An 18,965-nucleotide genomic window follows, 5' to 3' on the forward strand; every position below is an offset into this window, starting at 1 on the left:
TGGAGGACCAGAGTTCCTTCCCAGCACCCACACTGAGCAGCTCACAACTGCCTCTAACTCCAGGTGTAGGGCTGTGAGGCTCCTGACTTCTTCCTCTCCGTGGGTACACACATTCATGTATACACACACATATATATGTACATATATGAATGCATAACAGGCATGAGGTGGGTTTTTTTTCTAAAAGCTTTTATTTCCATGTATATATCTGTTATTTTATTTTTGTTTTTCGAGACAGGGCTTCTCTGTGTAGCCCTGGCTATCCTGGAACTTACCCTGTAGACCAGGCTGGCCTTGAACTCTGAAATCTGTTTTTTTTTTAAACTTATTCACTTTATATCCTGCTCACTCCCTCTCACAATCCTTCCCCATTCTGTTTTTCCTGAGTGGTGGGCCACCCTCGGTATCCCCCCATCTCCCACCTCCTGCACTTAGAGTCTCTTGGAGGTTAGTTGCTTCCTCTCCCATTGAGGCCAGACAAAGCATCCCAGCTAGTAGAACACATCCTACAGACAGGCAACAGCTTTTGGGATAGCTCCTGCTCCAGTTGTTTGGAACCCTCATGAAGACCAAGCTGCACATCTCCTACATACAGGAAGGCCTAGGTCTAGACTGTCAGCCTGTGTATACTCTTTGGTTGGTGGTTCAGACTCTGAGAACTCCAAGGATCCAGGTTAGCTCTGTTGGTCTTCCTGTGGAGCTCCTCTTCCCTTTGGGGCCCACAGCAAGGATTCTCCCCCCGACCTCCCTGCCCCCGAGACAGAGTTTCTCTGTGTAGCCCTGGCTGTCCTGGAACTCACTCTGTAGACCAGGATGGCCTCGAACTCAGAAATCTGCCTGCCTCTGCCTCCCAAGTGCTGGGATTAAAGGTGTGTGCCACCACTGCCCAGCTACAGCAAGCATTTTTTTTTTTTAAAGATATATTGTATATGGGTACACTGTAGCTGTCTTCAGACACACTAGAAGGTTATGAGCCACCATATGGTTGCTGGGATTTGAACTCAGGACCTTTAGAAGAGGAGTCAGTGCTCTTAACTGCTGAGCCATCTCTCCAGCCCCAATTCTTTTTTTTTTTGGAGACAGGGTTTCTCTGTGTAGCCCTGGCTGTCCTGGAACTCACTCTGTAGACCAGGCTAGCTTCGAACTCAGAAATCCGCCTGCCTCTGCCTCCCAAGTGCTGGGATTAAAAGGCATGCGCCACCACTGCCTGGCCAGCCCCAATTCTTAACCCCATTCTTAACCGCCATCTCTATAACCCCAGCAATGTACTTTTAGGACAACTGTCCAGATCTCTCCCCTCAGCCTTACTCCACCTGCCTGGCCCCTTTGTGTGCTGGACTGAGCATCTGCAGCACCTGGGATCTGACTCCACGGAGACTAGTAGTGAAGACACGTGGGCAGACTCTCTGGGGTGGAATCTGAACACGAGATCTCTGCAATTCCAGCTGCTGGTAGTCTGGCTGGCTGGCATCTGTCTGTCCTGGTCCTTGTTGCACTCCAACCAATTCCACAGCTCTCTGGAAGGGACCCACAAGCGGTCCTTGGGCTGCCCAGGAAACCTACTTCCAGCAGGCAAGGGATGAAAAGCTGCAACTATAACATCCCCGTCTTTGCTCTTATTTTCTGGGGACTCACATGGAGCTGGCTCAAACTTGTTTCTGATTTGGGTCAATCATTCTCCCTTAGCTCAGAGAAGGGACCTAAGGGACACAGGCAGCCAGGATGCTCTGTGCACAGTCCTACCAGCACAGACAATGAGTCAGTCCAGGTTATTCTGCTCAGTACTGGCGGGGGAGCCCCTTCTTAGGATAGTGAATGAGAGGCACCTTGCAAACAGGTGTCTGTCTACAATAAAGGTGACCCTTAGGTGGGTGACTTCAGACTCTGAGCTGATGCCAATACCATATAGATCATCATGTTTCCTTGAGCGCGGGCTATTTCCCTGCAGGGAGGCTCCTGGTTATCTCTAAGAGATCCAGGGGTTCAGAAGATGACTCAGTGGATAAAGGCACTTCTGAGTAAGCCTGGTGACCCTTTGCTCTCTGGTACCCAGGAAAAGGACACCAGTCATCCTCAAGGACCATGATGTGCAGGTTAAGACATCTGGGTCACCATTGCTAAAGGAAGCAAGTTTTCTGGCAAGAGTGTGGAGCTGGAGCCCTAGCTGGGCTTGCAATCTGACTCCAGTGGCACCTACCACAGCCGCTTAACCAGAGTTCAGCTGCTAAGTCTCCTTGGACCCCTTTAACCTTCCAGAATCAAGAAGTCTCATATGAACCCTAGTAGTCCCTACTCTTGATTTTCCTTCATATTTTTTCCTCAGATGAGAGGTGGTTTCCAAATAAATACCTGGGCTCCAAATTCAGAGACCTGTCTCTGCCTTCTAGGTGCTCAGTCTAAAAACTAAAGCCTATCTCCAAGTTGGCCTGATTTCTCCTTTAAGCAGAGCAGGTCTCAGGCTTTCAGCTCTCAGCGCACAGTAAAAGCTGGCAACAGTTCAGGCTGGGGAGGTGGCACAGCAAGTACTTGTCTAGCATGCAAAAAAAATTCTGGGTTCCATTCCTGGTACCATACAAACCATCATGGTCGTTGGTGACCAACTGTCATCCTAGCACCTGGGAGGTGGAGGCCAGAGGATGACAAGTCGCTCATCCTTGGCTACAAAGCAAGCTGAAGTCTAGGATGGAGTGGAAGACTCTCTCCTCACCCCCAAAGGGGGTGGGTGGGACAATTGAGAGCTTGTCTCTCATGCATATAACTCCATCCAGGTTTAATTTTTGCCCCCACACTGAAAATAAAAAAAGGTGTGGGTTCAAGCAGGAGGCAGAAGTTCAACGACAGGGTTTAGACTCTCAGACCTTTCTAGTCAGTCCCAGCCAGGGAAGCCTTCTGAAGGGTTTGACGGAGAATGAGAGTCCTGGAGACTCCTGAGACTGGGTTTTTCCTTGACCGAGGGAACCACACTTCCTTGAACCTTGCTGTCAGCACCTGGAATTTTCAATCCCTTTATGCTCCATCCCCTTTTCTGAGGCAGCAGAAAGTGTGGCTGCTTTGAGTAGAACTCAGCTCCCACTGTCCCAGATATACCCTTCAGAGGTGAAACTTCCCCAAACTCCCAGTTTTTAGAAATTCCATTTTTTTTTTTTGTTTTTTGAGACAGGGTTTCTCTGTATAGCCTTGGCTGTCTTGGAACTCACTCTGTAGACAAGGCTGGCCTCAAACTCAGAAATCCGCCTGCCTCTGCCTCCCAAGTGCTGGGATTAAAGATGTGAATCACCACCGCCTGGCTAGGAATTCCACTTTCTGACCAGGGCCCCCCTCCCTCCACTACTCGAGGCCAGGGTGGAACTTTTTCACAAACTGATTAGAGATGCCAGCCTGTCTCAGCACGTGCAAGCCAGAGCAGCAGGCATGCCCCACTGAGCTCTAGTTGTTAACCCCTAAAAGGTAACTGGTCTGCTGGGGCACACATCTGGAGAGGGGTCATATGAACATCGTATGTGAATGAAAAAATGACTTGCAGTGGTGTCTTCTTTCTCTGTGCCTCCTCTTTGAAGAACTTTGAAAGTGCAACCTAAGTAAGTCCAGGAGGGGTCTGACTGCCTTTCACCTCCAGTAAGTCTCAACAGATCCCTGTCCACACTGCAGCCACACTGAACTCTTGTCTAGGCTCAAGGTCTAGCGGATGGAAAACAGGCGGACACTTGCCAAGCCTTCAGGACAGAGCTGGGTACCATCTGAAGTCAGGCTCCCTGTGGCTGAGGGAGATACTGCTGTCATGCTAGAGTGTTCTTCTGGAAGGGTGTCACAGGCAGTCTTTTCCCTTTTAGTAGTGTTTAGGATTTTCCAGATCTTTCACACCAATGCTGTATTGAAGCAGGCATCCAGTTGGTAGGTACCAGCTCTGAACAGCAGGGTTAGAAAATCAGCAAGAACCAACCATTGATCGACATAGTCCTATGTAAGTTCAGTGAACATGAGAAGACTTCTTACTACCTCAGGTTGAGAGCATATTCTGGGCTCCATTTGAAGAGGTCAACATCCGGCAGTGAGGAAGAGGCACAGGCAGGGCACTCCTGTGTGCTGGAGGGATCATTTTACAAGTAGCCAGAACACTCACTCCTTGGAGTGCTTCAGCTAGTGAGTCCCCATCTTTAAACACTTGGGACACTCACTCTGTCAACAAGCACTGAGATCAAATGCACGCTTAGGCAAGTAAAGGAGCGTGACTCCACCTGGACTTGAGAAACATCTGGACTACTCTTTTATGCCCAACGACAATGGGAGATGTGCTGAGGAGAGGCAGATAATCTCGAAGTAGAATTTTCAGCCACAAGGACCTTTGGAATAATGATTTTCTTTGAAAACTCTGTAGAACTTTTAAGCTTAGAGTTCCAAGCAATTTCTAAAGTGCAAGGTGGCAGTGTGCATGGCTCTTAAGTTGAATGTCTGTTAGATTCAGCCAAAAGCAAACAGGAGCAATGGGGTTCTTTCAAAATGGCTTTTATTGAGACACTTTAGAGCTTCAGCATGATTTCCAGTTGGGAACTCAATTTCCACAGTGGCTAAACCCCTTTTAGTGCTGAGGTTTCACACCCATCCACTTGGCAGGGGAGCACCTAGACTCTGCACCGATGTCCAGGGAGGGCCATTCTGCCTGTACCAGTCTCTTTAGTGGTCCTTGTAGACCTAAATTCCCACAAATGGGAGGTGGCTTAAAAAAAAAAAATCAGCCGGTGGTTCTGATTGGATGACTTTAGCACATGGACATGGAGCTAACCCTCCCCGGGACCAGAGCCGCTGCACACATTTATAATGTATTCTGGCAAATGATTAGAAAAGCTCCACGGCAGCCATAGCAGCCCATGCTAGAATTGTGCATTCTCCTTTACGGTTACTATGTCAGGAAACAGGTCTTTTCAGGAGTCCTGAAGGTGGGCACTTCTGACTTCTCTAAGGCAATGTAGCGGAGAGGTGGCTGGCCTCTCCCAGCACAGAGAAGTCCCGCCCTAACCGTTCTGCCACTTCTGCCCCCTTACTGTATTCTGCATCTAGCCTGTTCTCAGAAATCTCTTGTCCAGTTAATGTACAAGCTCTGTCAGTGCCAAGTGCCCCACATGTGTGCTCTCCAGTCTTTCTCTTCGGGGCAAATAGTCAAAGGGCTCTAGAGGTAGAGCAGCTGCTGTGAGGGAAAGAACAGTACACAGGGAAGAAAGACCCCCAGGGACCAACATAGTTACGTTCTTCACCATGACATCTACATACAGACTGAGGCTCTGCTCCTTATCAAGAGGGGAATTGAAAATCTAAAGGATGTTTACTTTTGCAGCAAAAAGGAAACATACACACAAATGAACACAATTTGTAGCAGGTGCGTGGAGAGAAAGCATGCTTTAGGCAAATGAATGATTGTGATTTCCCACAGTATTCTTTGTGAGCGTGGCTTTCATTTCTGCTGAGGGTGCTGTGGCATCAAACAGCAAAAGATGTAATAGACACGCAGGACTGTCATGGGTAATAAAAGCAAATATTTACATTAAGCACAATACAGCAATTTATTTAGATGCTTAAAATGAATACAAAGAGAAATAAAGACCACAAAATCATACAGACTACAACAGTGTGTCATATATTAGATGGTATAAATGAATACACCCAGTGGTGTTCAACTAAAGCGGAAACTAAACTTCCCAAAGGCGGCACTCAGCTGTGCCTGCTGCTCTGACAACACTTACAGATCTAAAAGGTGTCAAAATTAGTAGCTGTAAAATCAATTCTTGCATGTTATTTTAGCTTAAAAGGTCTCAGAAAGAGATCTGAAATACCATTTTTGACAATTGTAATGTCAAGGATACTCAGAACAAGAAAAGAATTCTATAATACAGGAGAGTCCAGATATATATCTTATGTTGCTGGCCTCTGTTGCAAGATTGTACAAGGTTATGTGCAAAAACTAAGTCTGTCCAAAGGTCCATACTATTGCAGGGTCAAGCTTCTGCTAGGTAAACTAGATATAGCATTTATCACACAGCAAGGGCAACACTAAAAACCAATCTATGACGGGCACACAGTAACAGTGTCATAAGCATCACTTGAGGTCTAAAAGACTGTACAAATATACATTTCAACTATTCAGAATGAATACATGAAAAACGGTCCAAGTTCCCAAGTCTACTAGACACGTCTGACTGGTAGTGTGTATGCCCGCCCTGCACTACTATGTGAATCAGGAGGGTAAGGCTTTCCCAGGACATCCAACCAAACATCTGAGGAAAGAAACGCTGGGAAGGCAGGTAGGTAACAAACTACTACTTCTCCCTGTGTGCACTCATGAGTCACCAGCTTACTGGTTTTTCCACACTTCAACACAGAGTCTACCAGAGAAGAGTCTGAAGCAAGGTCAACCAATCCTATGTCGTAGACTTGGAAATAACCACTGGACTATAGTGGTCACACATCCCCACAGCCGGCTGACTGACCAGTCCCTGCAAGGTAGCGCCAGTCCCAAGACAGCTTTGCAGTCAGACTGGAAGGAGAGCAGAAGTCCAGGATGCAACAAGGCCCATATGCTATGGCACGCTAGGGCCTCAGGCTTGCTGGCTGCTCAGCTTCACTCCAGTTAAGCTGCCATGCATGGGATCAGCAACTCCGTCAGTCATGCTGTCAAACTGCTCCCCATCCTCACTGTCAATTGTGCTATTCTGCCACTCAATCTGTGGGTTTGGTAAGCGCTCTGCATTCTCAGATGCATTTTCCCACTGTGACTGGTCCTTGGACCAAAACCCTTCAACTTTTCCATAGGAACTATTCTTCCATTTCAACTGCTCTGTGTCATCTTGCACTGTAGCCTTTTTTTTGGCAGCTGGCTTACTGCTCCTTGCGTCTTCACTCTGGGAAGACTCATCAGACCAGGTGCCTGGTTTCATTTCACAAGTATTATCCTCAAAGTCTGAGATTTGTCGGGAACCAGGCCCACTCTCAGATGGTGAAGCACCATCTTTCCACTCAACTACATCATCTTGGTCTACCTCACTATCAGAGGCATCATGCATTAGTTTGGCTGGTTCCTCAGTCAAATGGATAGTTTCATATTTTGAACCATCCTCCTCCTCCTCTTTTTGGTCTAGCTTCTCAGATTCCAAAGCACCTTCAGGAATTACCTTCGGCACAGACTCTTCTGGATTATCACTAGGAATTTTAGGCTCAACTTCAAAGACAGGGTCAAAAGGGCTGCCGCTTCGATTGGATTCTTCTTCCAAATGTTCAAAACTATCTGAGAAGCTGTCATCTTCTTTGCCAAGGGTAAGTTTTTTGTCAACAGTCTTGCTAGCATTGACTCTTGAGTCTTTCTCGTCATGATTTTCAAATAGCCACTCAGCATCAAAATCCATCTCATGTTTGACTTTATTTAATTCTTTCATGTTAAAACCTAGCAGCACACCAGGCTTGTACTTTTCACAGTCGCGGACACACTTCTTCCTCTTGTTACTGAAATGGGAGGCAATGTCACTCTTCCACAGCCATAGACTGGCAGCTAACTTCTCAATTTCTCTCCTGGTGGGATAGGGCTGTTTGTTGAAGTACTTTGTGAGAAAGCTTTTCCTAGCTTCGTAAGAATCATCTTCATGACCCTTGGGGTCTAAAGCTAAAACAACTGGCTCCTCTGGCTTCTCCTCAAAGCAGCTAGGGGAATCATTTTCATCCTCCAGCTTTCGCTTTTTTAGCAGTGGAAACTCCATTTGCTCATACGTGCGCTTCACAGGGGCCAGGCCTGGAGACTGATTGAGCCGAGAAGGTGCATTTGTCTTGTCCTGGCCATTCTGGGTCTTTCCAACACCCCTGCAGTGGACTAGGTGTAGAGTGATGGTTGAGGCTGTCATGTTGCTAGTATACACACCAAGGCAATGGATACACTTGTAAGTTAGCTTTTTCTCAACTGGATGAACTGTCTGAATAACTTGGTGCCTTTCTCGTAAATGATGTGCAAGCGCATCAGATATGGGTCCTTTTAGGATTGAAAAGCATAGGGGGCAAAGGGTCTTCCCAACATCTTTTTTATAGGGCACCGCAGCTTGAGGTGAACTTTTAACGGGGACATCCGCCTTTTCCTGAACTTTTGGTTGTGGCTTTGGAGGAACTGGGGCATTATTTTGGGCATGGTAAGCAACTGATTCAGCTGGGGCATCCCTCAGGTTGTATGTGGTCACCAGAAGATGAATGTTGGTGTGACTGCCCTGTTGCAATGTCAAATCAAAGCTCAAAGTAGAATCTGTTTTAGGCCCCATCTCTTCATCAATATGAACCATTCGCATGTGTGCTGCCATCTTCTCCACATCATTGAAGGTAGAACGGCAATATGGACAAGACAGACCATGAATTAACATATGGTTGAGTAGGGTATCTGTAGGCAAATAGCGATTACAGTAGAGGCATTTGCTAGTGAAATTGTGTATTTTCATAATGTAGTTAGCTACTGCTGGGACTTTCTCAGCTTTATGTTCCTTTTCAAAGTGAACACTGTAGACATTCTCAGGAAAAAGCTCGTTACAGATTGTACATATTTTCCACTTCTGAGTGGCACAATGGTTGCTGGGAGGAGGGCCTGTGGCAGCTGGTGGTGGTTTACAACTGGCCTGACCTAATACTCTAGATGCCTGCGACTGAGACACAGAGGGGGGCTTCACCTGGCCTGGGGGTAGAGAGGAGGTGTTGGTCGTCTGCAGGGAGTACCTGGCTGCTGCCGGGGGCCTCTGCTCAGCACCTAGCCCAAAGGACCTCCCATTTCCACTTGGAAGTAACTGTTTCACAGACTGAGACTGTTGAGGGATGGAAACTGGAGCATTGCCACCTAGGCCCAGCCTCACTGACTGGCCAACACCATAGCTCTGGCCCACAGATTTGACTCCATAGTTGTTTTGCTGTAGGTGAACATTGGACATCATGTTGACTCCCGTTGAATTTAAGTTGGGCTTTGGTATTGACAGTCGGTTCACCATCTGCTGTGATGGCAAAGACCGGACACTTCCAGAAGCAAGGGAACTGATTCTTGGTGGGAGTCCCATGCCCTTTTTTTCTTGAGGCTTGGGGGCAATCAGCATTAAGGGTTTGGCTCGGGGAACTACAACATTTGTGTGTCCGATCATGGCAGTGACCTGATAGCCTATCCGTTCATGGTCCTCAATGACATGCTGCACCAAAGCTTCATAGGATTTGGGCATGAAAAGGCATCGCTTGCAGTGGATGTTACACTCTTCTCGGGCATCTGTGCCCAGCGAGACTGCACCATTGAGTGATTTTTCTCCCGCTTTTGCTATGTAGGGTGCTGCCACGTGCTGAAAATGTTCCCTGTAGATGTGCTTCCTGACGATCTCGTAGAGAGGGTCTCGGTAAGTGCACTTCTTGCAGTAATACACGGCTTGCTCTACATTGTCAGCCTGCTTAGGTTTAAGGCCATCGTTTTTGTTTTTATCTTTGAAAGTGCTGAGACTGCTACTCGGTGCGCTGGAGTTTGGAGCATGAAATATTTTAATGTGTGTTTCCAAAGTCTTTTTATCTGCATTGAAGGTACAGTAAGGACAGTTAAGGAGAATCCTATTTTCAAAGTCTTCACTATGGACATTCCGGAAATGACTTTTGTAGGCAGAGAAGAATTTTGAGGAAAACGGACAAGCACTGCAGCAAAAAGGTTTTGTCCGATAGTCCTAAGAAACAAATGAAACAAAACAGAACAGAAACCAGAGTGAGAAGGCCACTCAAGGCGTATGGTTCCAGGTTCTAGGCACCCCCTCCCCCAGGTATTCCCAGAAACTCTGCAAGGCAATGATGTTGGAGGTTTCTCCAGCAGAAAAAATTAAAGAACGCAAATGCATTTTTGAATCAAATACTTTTATTTGTGTCTGTGTAAATTAAAACTCAGTGCTAAGTTCTTGCTAAATCTTTAAAAATTGCTAGTTGTACTTGCTGGCTGGTTTCAGAGAGAAGTCAGAGGCAAAAAACAAAAAAAACAGACAAACAAACAAACTACCCCCCCCCCCAATTTTCTTGCTAAAAACACAATTCAACTATGGAAAAGCCTCATTTTGTGATCTTCTCGGCTTTAGACACAGGAACTCACAGGTGACACTGTTGCAATGCACAAAGACCTTGATAAAAGGTCAACGAGGGCTGGAGAGATGGCTCAATAGTTGAGCACTGGTTGTATTCAAAGAGGACCCTGTTTGATTCCTAGCAACTGCAAGGTAGCTTATGACTATCCACGGTGCAGTTCCAGGGGATCCTGTGTTTTCTTCTGACCTCAGAGGGCACTAAGCACATACAAGGCACAAATACCCATTCAAGTAAAACACTCATTATAAAATTTTTTTTCCTGTTCAAACTGCCAATTAAAAGCCACGCGTGGTGGTGCATGTCTTTTCTCTGTGTAGACAAGACTCCACAGAGAAACCATCTCAAAAAACCAACCAACCAACCAACCAACCAACCAACCAACCAACCAACCAACCAACCAATAAATGGCCAATGAAGTCGCAGCTGTTTTAATCCAGCTAAGAAGTTAACTTTGACTGCCTTATAGACAGAGGGCAAAGTTTTAGAAGCAATGACATTAGAGATCAGCTTTCAGAATTGACCCAAAACAGGTAAATACATACACGATAAACAATCATCTTTTCTCTAGTTTTCCAGGAACTGTTTTTGGAGAACCAAAAGTACTCTCCCCGTGCTCCCTTCAAGCTCCCCAGATGGTGATATTAAAGGTGTATTCCTTTAATCTCAGTGCAAGGGAGGCAGGGACACCTGATCTCTGAGTTCCAGCACAGCCAAGGTTATAGTGGCTGTAGCTTCAGAACCAAACCTCTTAAGGAAAGCCTTCTGATGGAAGGCTGCTCAGCACCTCTTCCTGGGCACTAAATAGAGTTCAAGACATGGTCTGCCATCGCCCTTCCAGGGCTCATCTACCACACCCTCCCATAAACATCACAGGTCATCAATGGGGATAAGGGAGTGTAAACCAGAAGGGTGATGGCAGGTGGTGGGGATGGGCACATCTTTTAATCCCAGTACCTGGGAGGCAGAGGCAGGCAGATCTCTCTGAGTTTGAGGCTAGTCTGGTCTACAGAGTGAGTTCAAGGACAGCCAGGGCTGTTATACAGAGAAATCCTGTCTCAAACAACGATGACCACAGTATGGCTTTTCTCTAGAAAACAAGAGTAGTGACAGAGACAGGACAGCAGGTGTGGTCACACACACAATTCTGGAGAGTACTCCTTAGAAATGGACGGAGGAGGGCTGGAGATGGCTCAGCAGGTAAGAGAACTGCCTGCTCTTCCAGATACTGAGTTCAATTCCCAGCAACCACACTGAGGCTCACAACCATCTGTAACGGGATGCACTCTTCTGGTGAGTGTCTGAAGACATATACAGTGTACTCATATTAAAAAAAAAAAAAGGCACCATGGAGGGAGAATTAGACACCACAGCCAACTTTGGTATTTTGGTTTTCTAGAGATAGGATCTCATTTATCCAGGCTGGCCTCAAACTTATTATAAAGGATGCTCCTGGCCGTTTGATCCTGCTTCCACTTCTGCAATTTGCAGAGGTATGTGCAACCATGTCTGGTCTATGTGATACTGGAGATCAAATCCAGAGCTTTGTTTGTTCTGTTAACTTCGAAGTTTCAGTCCAGGAACAACGTGGTTCTCCTACTACTCAGGAAAATGAGATGTAGCATTACACACTTTCCACATCAGGCCATCGCCCACACAGAGTTGTCACTATGGAAGGCTTGCAGGTGTGTTGAGCATTCCTGTGAGACTTACCTGATTTTTTGTAAGAGAAGGGTCCCATAGTCCTACATCCTCCCATGTAGTGTTTTTCAAATAAAAGTCATTAGGTTCAAACTGTTTAAAATCCTAGAAAACAGTGAGAGAAATTTACAAAAGCATAGTGGCATCAACCCCAGAAGACCCGGCACACAGAAGACCCGGCACACAGACTCTAGCTCTTTAACCAGTGTGGAAGGGTCCAAGAGAATCAACCCACGGAGAACCAACGTACTGGTGCTGAGGCTCTCAGCACATATAAAAGGCACACGGCCAGTTTTCCAAAGAGGGCTGCAAGGGCAGATGGGAAGGCTCGGGTTCCACAGCAGCTCCATTACCCACATAACTCACCAGTCCCAACACTGGTGGAGAAGGATGTGTGCTAGTAGCCTTGGAGGAAGAAGAGTCTAGTTTGGGTGCATAAACAAACAAACAAACGGAAGGAGGGGTGAATCTGGAATAAAACTCAAGACTTAAACCCATAAAGAAAGTAAGCAACATGCCGTCCAGTCTCTACTCTATGATGTGAAATTGTAGTGTTCTCCTTCACGGCTGAGAAGAAAGTAGGGTGAATGGCTTACAGCTGTAGGTGGAAAGCTAACTGTTCGAAACTTCAGAGTATGTAATGGGTCTAGGGGGAGGAGCAGACCCAGCACAGGGTAGGAAAGTCACTTGACTTGTGTATTTATTTGGTAAGGATCACCTGCCTCCCACATCACCAAGTACAGATCTGTGTGAACCTGAGGGGCAGAAGAGTTACCTCCACCCTATGAACAAACCACCAGAGCACACTTCTGAGAAATGTTGGTTTCCAGGGTACATCCCTCCCCGACTACTCTGAGTGGGACTCAGAAGTGAACTTGCTCCACGAGTAAAATATACATCAATGCCACCCGTGACCTGTGTCCCCAGTATTTGTTTTGTGCCAAGCACCGTGCCAGGTAGGTAGTGGGATAAATGGCTAACCAAGGCCAACTGTGGCCTGGTCAGCAAGAACTTAAAGTGTGTCAGGGAAGGAGCTGTGAGCACTTCAATGGAGGCTGTGTCTAACTGTAAGACTGGGAACAAGGAGATCTGGAAAAGGAGGAGACGCCTCTATGTACCCTATAGGGCTTGAAAGGCTCAGAATAAAAAGGATAGGAGACAGTCTGGAAAAGCCAAACTGTTACACAAGGGCAAGATAAGACTTTGAGAGTTCAGAAGGCTGACAAGTGCTCAAATCCTAAGGAAAGAGATGACAAACACCCAGACAACTGTGCCTCAACAGGTCAACAGAAACACCCAGGCCTATTAGAAGGAAAACAGGCTCTGCAGTCCCCACTGCCCATTCCCTAGCTGAGAGCCTGACGCCTCTGCTTTCCCAATTCTTCTTTCATAGACTGGAGACAAGAATTCCTAGAGTCCCCGAAGCTTGTTTCAAGGACAAAGTTCATATACAAGTTTAAAGCCCCTTGTGCACTGTCTGACAGTGTGTATATGCTCTGTGCTATAGCTGGTTTTTGCCTCAGGTCACAAAGATGAACAGGCTTTCAGGGAAAATGAAGTAAGCTATCCTAAGTGAGAAGGTTTTGGTGAAGCTGAAGGTCTAGTTAAAATTTACTACCACACCTATCAGTGAACCACCTTTGCCCATGGACACAGTAATGGATCAGAAGCTGAGTCACATTAAAATTTAAAAATGGCATGCTACTTACTTCTATATGTTCTTTACAGTATTCCAACCCAATGTCACTAAGTATTTTTTTCACAGTTTTCCGGGCTTTTCTTAAACTGCCAAGATTGTTGACAGGAAGTTGGAACATAGTTTCTATTGGAAAAAAAAATTTAAGTCAAGTCAAAACATGTACAACTTGTAAAAGTTACTAATTTCACTGACGATAGGATCCCAAACCCTGGCTCCCTCAGTTAAGAATTCCTCGCCTAGTACGAAACACTTAAGAGCAGCAGGCAAATAGGTGAGTGCTTGTCAGCCTTCCTTCCCTATTTCAGAAGAGGACAGTTGAGACCACACGGCTAGGCACACAAGCCTCAGCAGGCTGTGAAAATCATTCAGAGAGGAATCTGAGGTTGGAAAATGAGGGCAACAATATCAACCAGCTATCTCAAAGCCAAATCGAGTGCGCATGTCTTCTCTCAATGCTGGACCTATGAAGTTGGAACCACTCCGAGCTTCACAGCACCACTCAGCTTTCAGTGCTGAGGGGATGATTCTGCCACACGAAATGTCCTGACCAAGGCAACGAAGGACACTCACAGAAGCAACATGTCATTCAGTGACTGTTTCCTTGGGTGGCAACACACCAGGGCAGAGGCCTCACATAGGCCACAGAATAAACACATAGATCGGAAAAGCCATGCTTGTGTGGCATCAGAACATATAGTGATTCCTGTAGTCTTTCTGGAATCCTTTAAAAAAATATAATGCCTGTGAGCATGTGAGCACTTGTGCCTCAGGGAACTAAAAAGCTGCCGGACTGTCCCAAATGTATTAAAGGCAGAAATGTAAATCGATTTCCCAAGTTTCTTAAAACCCAAGGCACTTACATTTACTTAAGAAAACTGAATTAGTAAAATTTGAGGCAAGACTTTTAAGACTTTGAATATGACCTTATTTTTTATAATAATCCAAGTCCAACATAATTTTGGAGAATAAAGTAGCTCAAGACCAAAGCCACAAGAAAACTAAAAACCAACCAACCAAACAAAAACACCAACCAACTCCATAGCACCAGCAACTTGGGTCTGACAAACCTACACTCATCACCTTTACTGTCGGCAAGCCTTAATCTGGGGATGTTCCCTTATAAGTCACAGGTCTCAGAATACCCCATTAAGAAGTACTAACGTTTAGCTGGGTCTCCCAACATCAAAACATTCACAGAAAATTCAGCACTTCTCAGTCTTATCATTCTCTAGATAAACTCCCATAAGCCTGAAACCTACTGCTCTCTCCCTAGAAGGAGCAACCCCTACCATTTCTCCTTCATACTCCCTGGGCCTTACACCAAACCAAGCAAGAAAGTTTCAATAAAACACCAGTCCATATCTGAATTACTACGTGACATGAAGAAGGACTCAAAGGCCCTCCATGCTTTTCCTCAGACCACTACCTGTTAAAATCCTTAAGGCACAGGCTGGGCTAGGCAGTAATCCATTCAGAATCCCAGCATTTGGGAGGATTGTGAGCTGAGCTAATGGTACCTATACCCTAAATGGCAGAAGCCCTGCACAGTGACACCTTGACTCAAAACTGTAAGTTCAAGTGAGTAACTAGTTCCAGGATTTATCACTGTCACCCATCCATTGTTTTGCTTAAGTTTTAACCCCTCCACCCCCACCCAGAAGCCTCAAAACCCTTCTGAACTAGAGTCAACAAACAGACCATGTTTTGAAAACAAAGAGAGAAAACAAAAACCAAACAAATAAACGCAGTGCAGGGAGGGGTAGGCTAGGTGTACTTTCCTCCAATCCATCCTTTGGTCACCAATCTCCTCTGCCCAGCCTCTGTTCCTTATGCTGGCAGTTTCTAACGGGTTCTTGCCGAGGAGAACCTCCTTTCAGCACATGGCACAAAAGGGGCCAATTGTCCAACTTAATGCAACTGTCCTCTTGTTCACCAAGACACCTAAACTTTGCAGGCCATGGTGCTGGGAACACACAAGAGGTCCTTAGGCAACAAGTTTTACACAAGCTTTGCTGTCCAGCTTCAGTTGGAAACCACTCCTGCCACAAATGATGTGCCGTCAGCGAGGACTCAGGGGAGCAACAGGTTTCATCTCTGTAGACACTGATCAGTACAAAGAACTGGTCATGTGCTCAAAACATGGCTGTCAGGTTTGCTGGAAAGCAGAGAGGGAAAGAGGCCTGAGGCAGCATTCTCCTCACTGAGACCTCATCTCTCTCTAACTCCAGCATGTGTGCTCAAGCTTTGTTGCAACCAAAAGTCTTTGTAGAAACAACGGGCATCGGGACATACAAAAGAAGTGAGTCAAAAGGAAAAATGGGATTGATTAGAGAGAAGTTTGTCAAAAATATTCAGTAATTCTACAAAACCCCCAGGCCCTGACAACCAAACCTAAAACACTACATGGAAAGTCAATTGCTAAATTCGGGCAGGCTAATTAATTAGCTCAGTTAGTTAGAAACATGGTGCTAATAAAATAATTTTGGGAACATCTAATCCAAGTGTTTTATTCACAGCTATGCAATAACTGGAAAAGCTACCCTGAATAAGCCAGGCTGACCTCCAGCTCAAAAGAGACCCACCTTTGCCTCTGCCCCTGCCTCCTGAGTGCTAGACTAAAGGCATGTGTCATCAATTCTGGCTCATAATCACCTTTTGAGAATGTCTTAAATATTCATTTGGAATGAATGAGTCACACCCTTCTCAAGCTCACTTACATTAAAGAGAAGTTTAACCAAGGCTAAACTCTTTTGTGTTTTATTAGAAAGCAAGAGTCAGCAGGGCAGTGGTGGTGCACACCTTTAATCCCAGCACTGGGGAGGCAGAGACAGATGGATTTCTGAGTTCGAGGCTAGCCAGGGCTACACAGAGAAACCCTGTCTGGGGTGGGGAGGGGGAGGAAGAAAGCAAGAGTCCGGGCTGAAGATATGGCTCAAGCACCCACATGGTGGCTCACAACCATCTGTAATGGGATCTGACACCCTCTTCTGGTGTGCCTGAAGACAGCTACAGTGTACATAGATTAAATAAATAAATAAATAAAAATCTAAAAAAAAAAAAAAAAAAATCAGATTCACCTAGGCCCAAGGCTCCAGATGAATTAAAACTATGTATATAGTATAGTATGCCAGATCCTATCTATGCCTTTCAGATACCAAAAGCAATCACTTCACACACCAAGAGGGTAAAGAGAATATAGCCCAGCTTAAATACTCATTTGGATACTTAGGATACAGGCCTAAGCCACCCTCCCCCCTGCCTCTCCATCCTTTTTTTCTTTATGCCAAACCCACACGAGGCAAGGTACTGCTCAACTATCAGACCTGGCAATACCGAGCAGAACTGCACCACAAGTTCTGCATTCCTCCAGAGGCTGAGCACGTTCTCACGAAGATGAAGGAGGACACAAGGATGACAGTGACAGTTTAGCAGCTCACGGAAAGGTCTGCAGGGCATGAAGCACCAGGGAGGCTGTATCAGTGTCCTTGCAGAGCTACCAAGTCAGGGTGACACCATTGACTCCTACTTTAGAACTACAAAAGACCAAACAATAAAACAGTGAGGAAAGCAGCTGTTTTGTGTCCAGGGAGCCATGGGTTTGAGTTCCTGCATCTCAAACAAACAGAACACAGACACTTCCACCAAGTAAGAGACAGAAAGGAAGGGAATCTTCACAGCCAGCTGGAAACTTTGTCTGTGCACTGCAAGAAAAATCCTCAAATCAACTTGTCCAGGTTACACTGAAGCCACTCAGAGGACAACAGTGTCTTTAAAGGCAAAGCCATCTTGCTTCAGCATGCACCCTTACTTGACTTTTCTCGACCATTCAGGAGTGTCTAGGCTAATTAAACACATTGACAGTACAACAGTAAATGTGACAGCCAGCCAACCACAGGCATCTATCTCTGCCACTTTTCAAAACTATCTGGGAACCAAAATCTGAACATGTATAAATTGACAGCTAGTGTATTCCTTGAAGGAGAGATGTAGCCCTCTGGGTTTGCTAGATTGTAAGAGTAATCTAGCACTGCATGAAGAGCCAACAAGGACAGTTACTTCTTCATAACAGAAGCCAATTGTTCTAAATCAGTGGTTTTTAAAGAAATATTTTCTTGAGACAGGGCCACATATACCCAAAGCTGAACTTGAACTCCATGTCCTAAATACAAGGATCACAGGCCTAAGCCACCCCCCCAATCCGTTTTCTTCTTCATACCAAAGTGGTTGGCGATCCTCCTGTATCTGTATTTGTACCTTGGGTTTATCTTGTTTTTATTTTTTTGCAAATAAGTCTTTAAAAAGCCTTGCTGGAACCTTTCAAGAGGCTCTGTCCAGTTTAGAAGCCACCACTTACAGGCTGTTGCCACTAGGAAATAATTCACCCCTTCTTCTTGTCAGTGTGGGAAAAAGTTCTTCGAGTCCCACCAGAAGGGCTGCTCTAATATCTCTCCTCTCTATCTCAAACACCACAACAGCTAATTCTGGCTACCCAGAGACAAAATGTTCCGGATTAGATAAAACTGCAACAGGACAGAAGAATGTAAGAGAGATGGCTCAGGCAGAGGTTAAGAGCACTGACAGCTTTTCAAGAGGATCCAGCCCAGACTGGTTTCTCAGCACCCACATGGCAGTTCACAGCTGTCTGTAACTCCAGTTTCAGGGGCTCTGAAACCCTATTTGGGTTTCTGAGGGCACTAGGCATAATATGGTACAGACAAAACATCCCATACATAAATTAAAAAGGAAACTAAAATTAGGTTTAGGGCCAGCAGCTAGTTCCCTAGATAAAAAGACACTCACCATCAAACCTAGTGACTTGAGTTCAATCCTTGGGACCCCACATGATGGGAAAAAACCAGAACTGATTACTGTAGTCAATTCTCTGACCTTCACACACATACCAAGGCACCTCTCAGAAAATAAACAAATGTATATAAGCAAATGGTGACACAAATTATTGTCCTCAGAACTACTGCTAGGCACCAAACTCTCAAATTAAATACATTTCTCGGTTGGCCTGGCTGTCCTGGGCGCCATGTCGGGTTCTTCTAGCGTTGCTGCCATGAAGAAGGTGGCTCAGCAGCCCTGGCTGGAGGCTGGGCTCAACTGAGTGAAGGTTTCCTAGGCAGATGCAGACTTGAAACAGTTCTGTCTGCAGAATGCTCCACATGACCCTTTCTTGACTCGAGTATTTTCAAGTACAAATCCCTTCAGACCCCAGAAAGTCTGCTCCTTTTTGTAGTCATATATCTTGAGGTTTCTCAAACCATTTCTCATGAACCAGTGAATATTCAAGAGAACTAAGTTTGAAGTCTGTACAAAAGCTTCTCTTTAACACATGCCACAATACACTATCTTCTACTTGTCAGTCCTTAACATCTACCTCTCTGAATTTCATGGATTTGTTTCATGGCTTAACTATTTTATATACACTGGCTGTAGCATACAAGAAAGTAGCACA

At 45.7% G+C, this 18,965-nt stretch overlaps 1 protein-coding gene and 1 pseudogene across 4 annotated transcripts in view; one reads left to right on the plus strand and one right to left on the minus strand.

The window, feature by feature from the left end:
• Window positions 1-5,376: 5,376 nt before the first annotated feature.
• Adnp (activity dependent neuroprotector homeobox) overlaps window positions 5,377-18,965 on the minus strand; it is a 26,227-nt gene continuing 12,638 nt past the window's right edge. For 3 of the 4 annotated variants that reach the window (XM_031372836.1, XM_031372837.1, XM_031372838.1), the window contains 3 exons: window positions 13,515-13,627; window positions 11,818-11,910; window positions 5,377-9,701 (listed from right to left, as the gene is read on the minus strand). In XM_031372836.1, the coding sequence (XP_031228696.1) occupies window positions 6,588-9,701; window positions 11,818-11,910; window positions 13,515-13,622 (3,315 nt within the window). In that variant the 5' untranslated portion in view covers window positions 13,623-13,627 and the 3' untranslated portion in view covers window positions 5,377-6,587. The remainder of the gene's footprint in view (window positions 9,702-11,817; window positions 11,911-13,514; window positions 13,628-18,965) is intronic. The other variant, XM_031372839.1, reaches the window with a different exon arrangement.
• Window positions 18,540-18,870, plus strand: LOC116091441 (annotated as a pseudogene).

The sequence above is a fragment of the Mastomys coucha genome, unplaced genomic scaffold (assembly GCF_008632895.1).
Source record: "Mastomys coucha isolate ucsf_1 unplaced genomic scaffold, UCSF_Mcou_1 pScaffold15, whole genome shotgun sequence".
In the NCBI taxonomy this organism is placed as follows: Eukaryota; Metazoa; Chordata; class Mammalia; order Rodentia; family Muridae; genus Mastomys; species Mastomys coucha.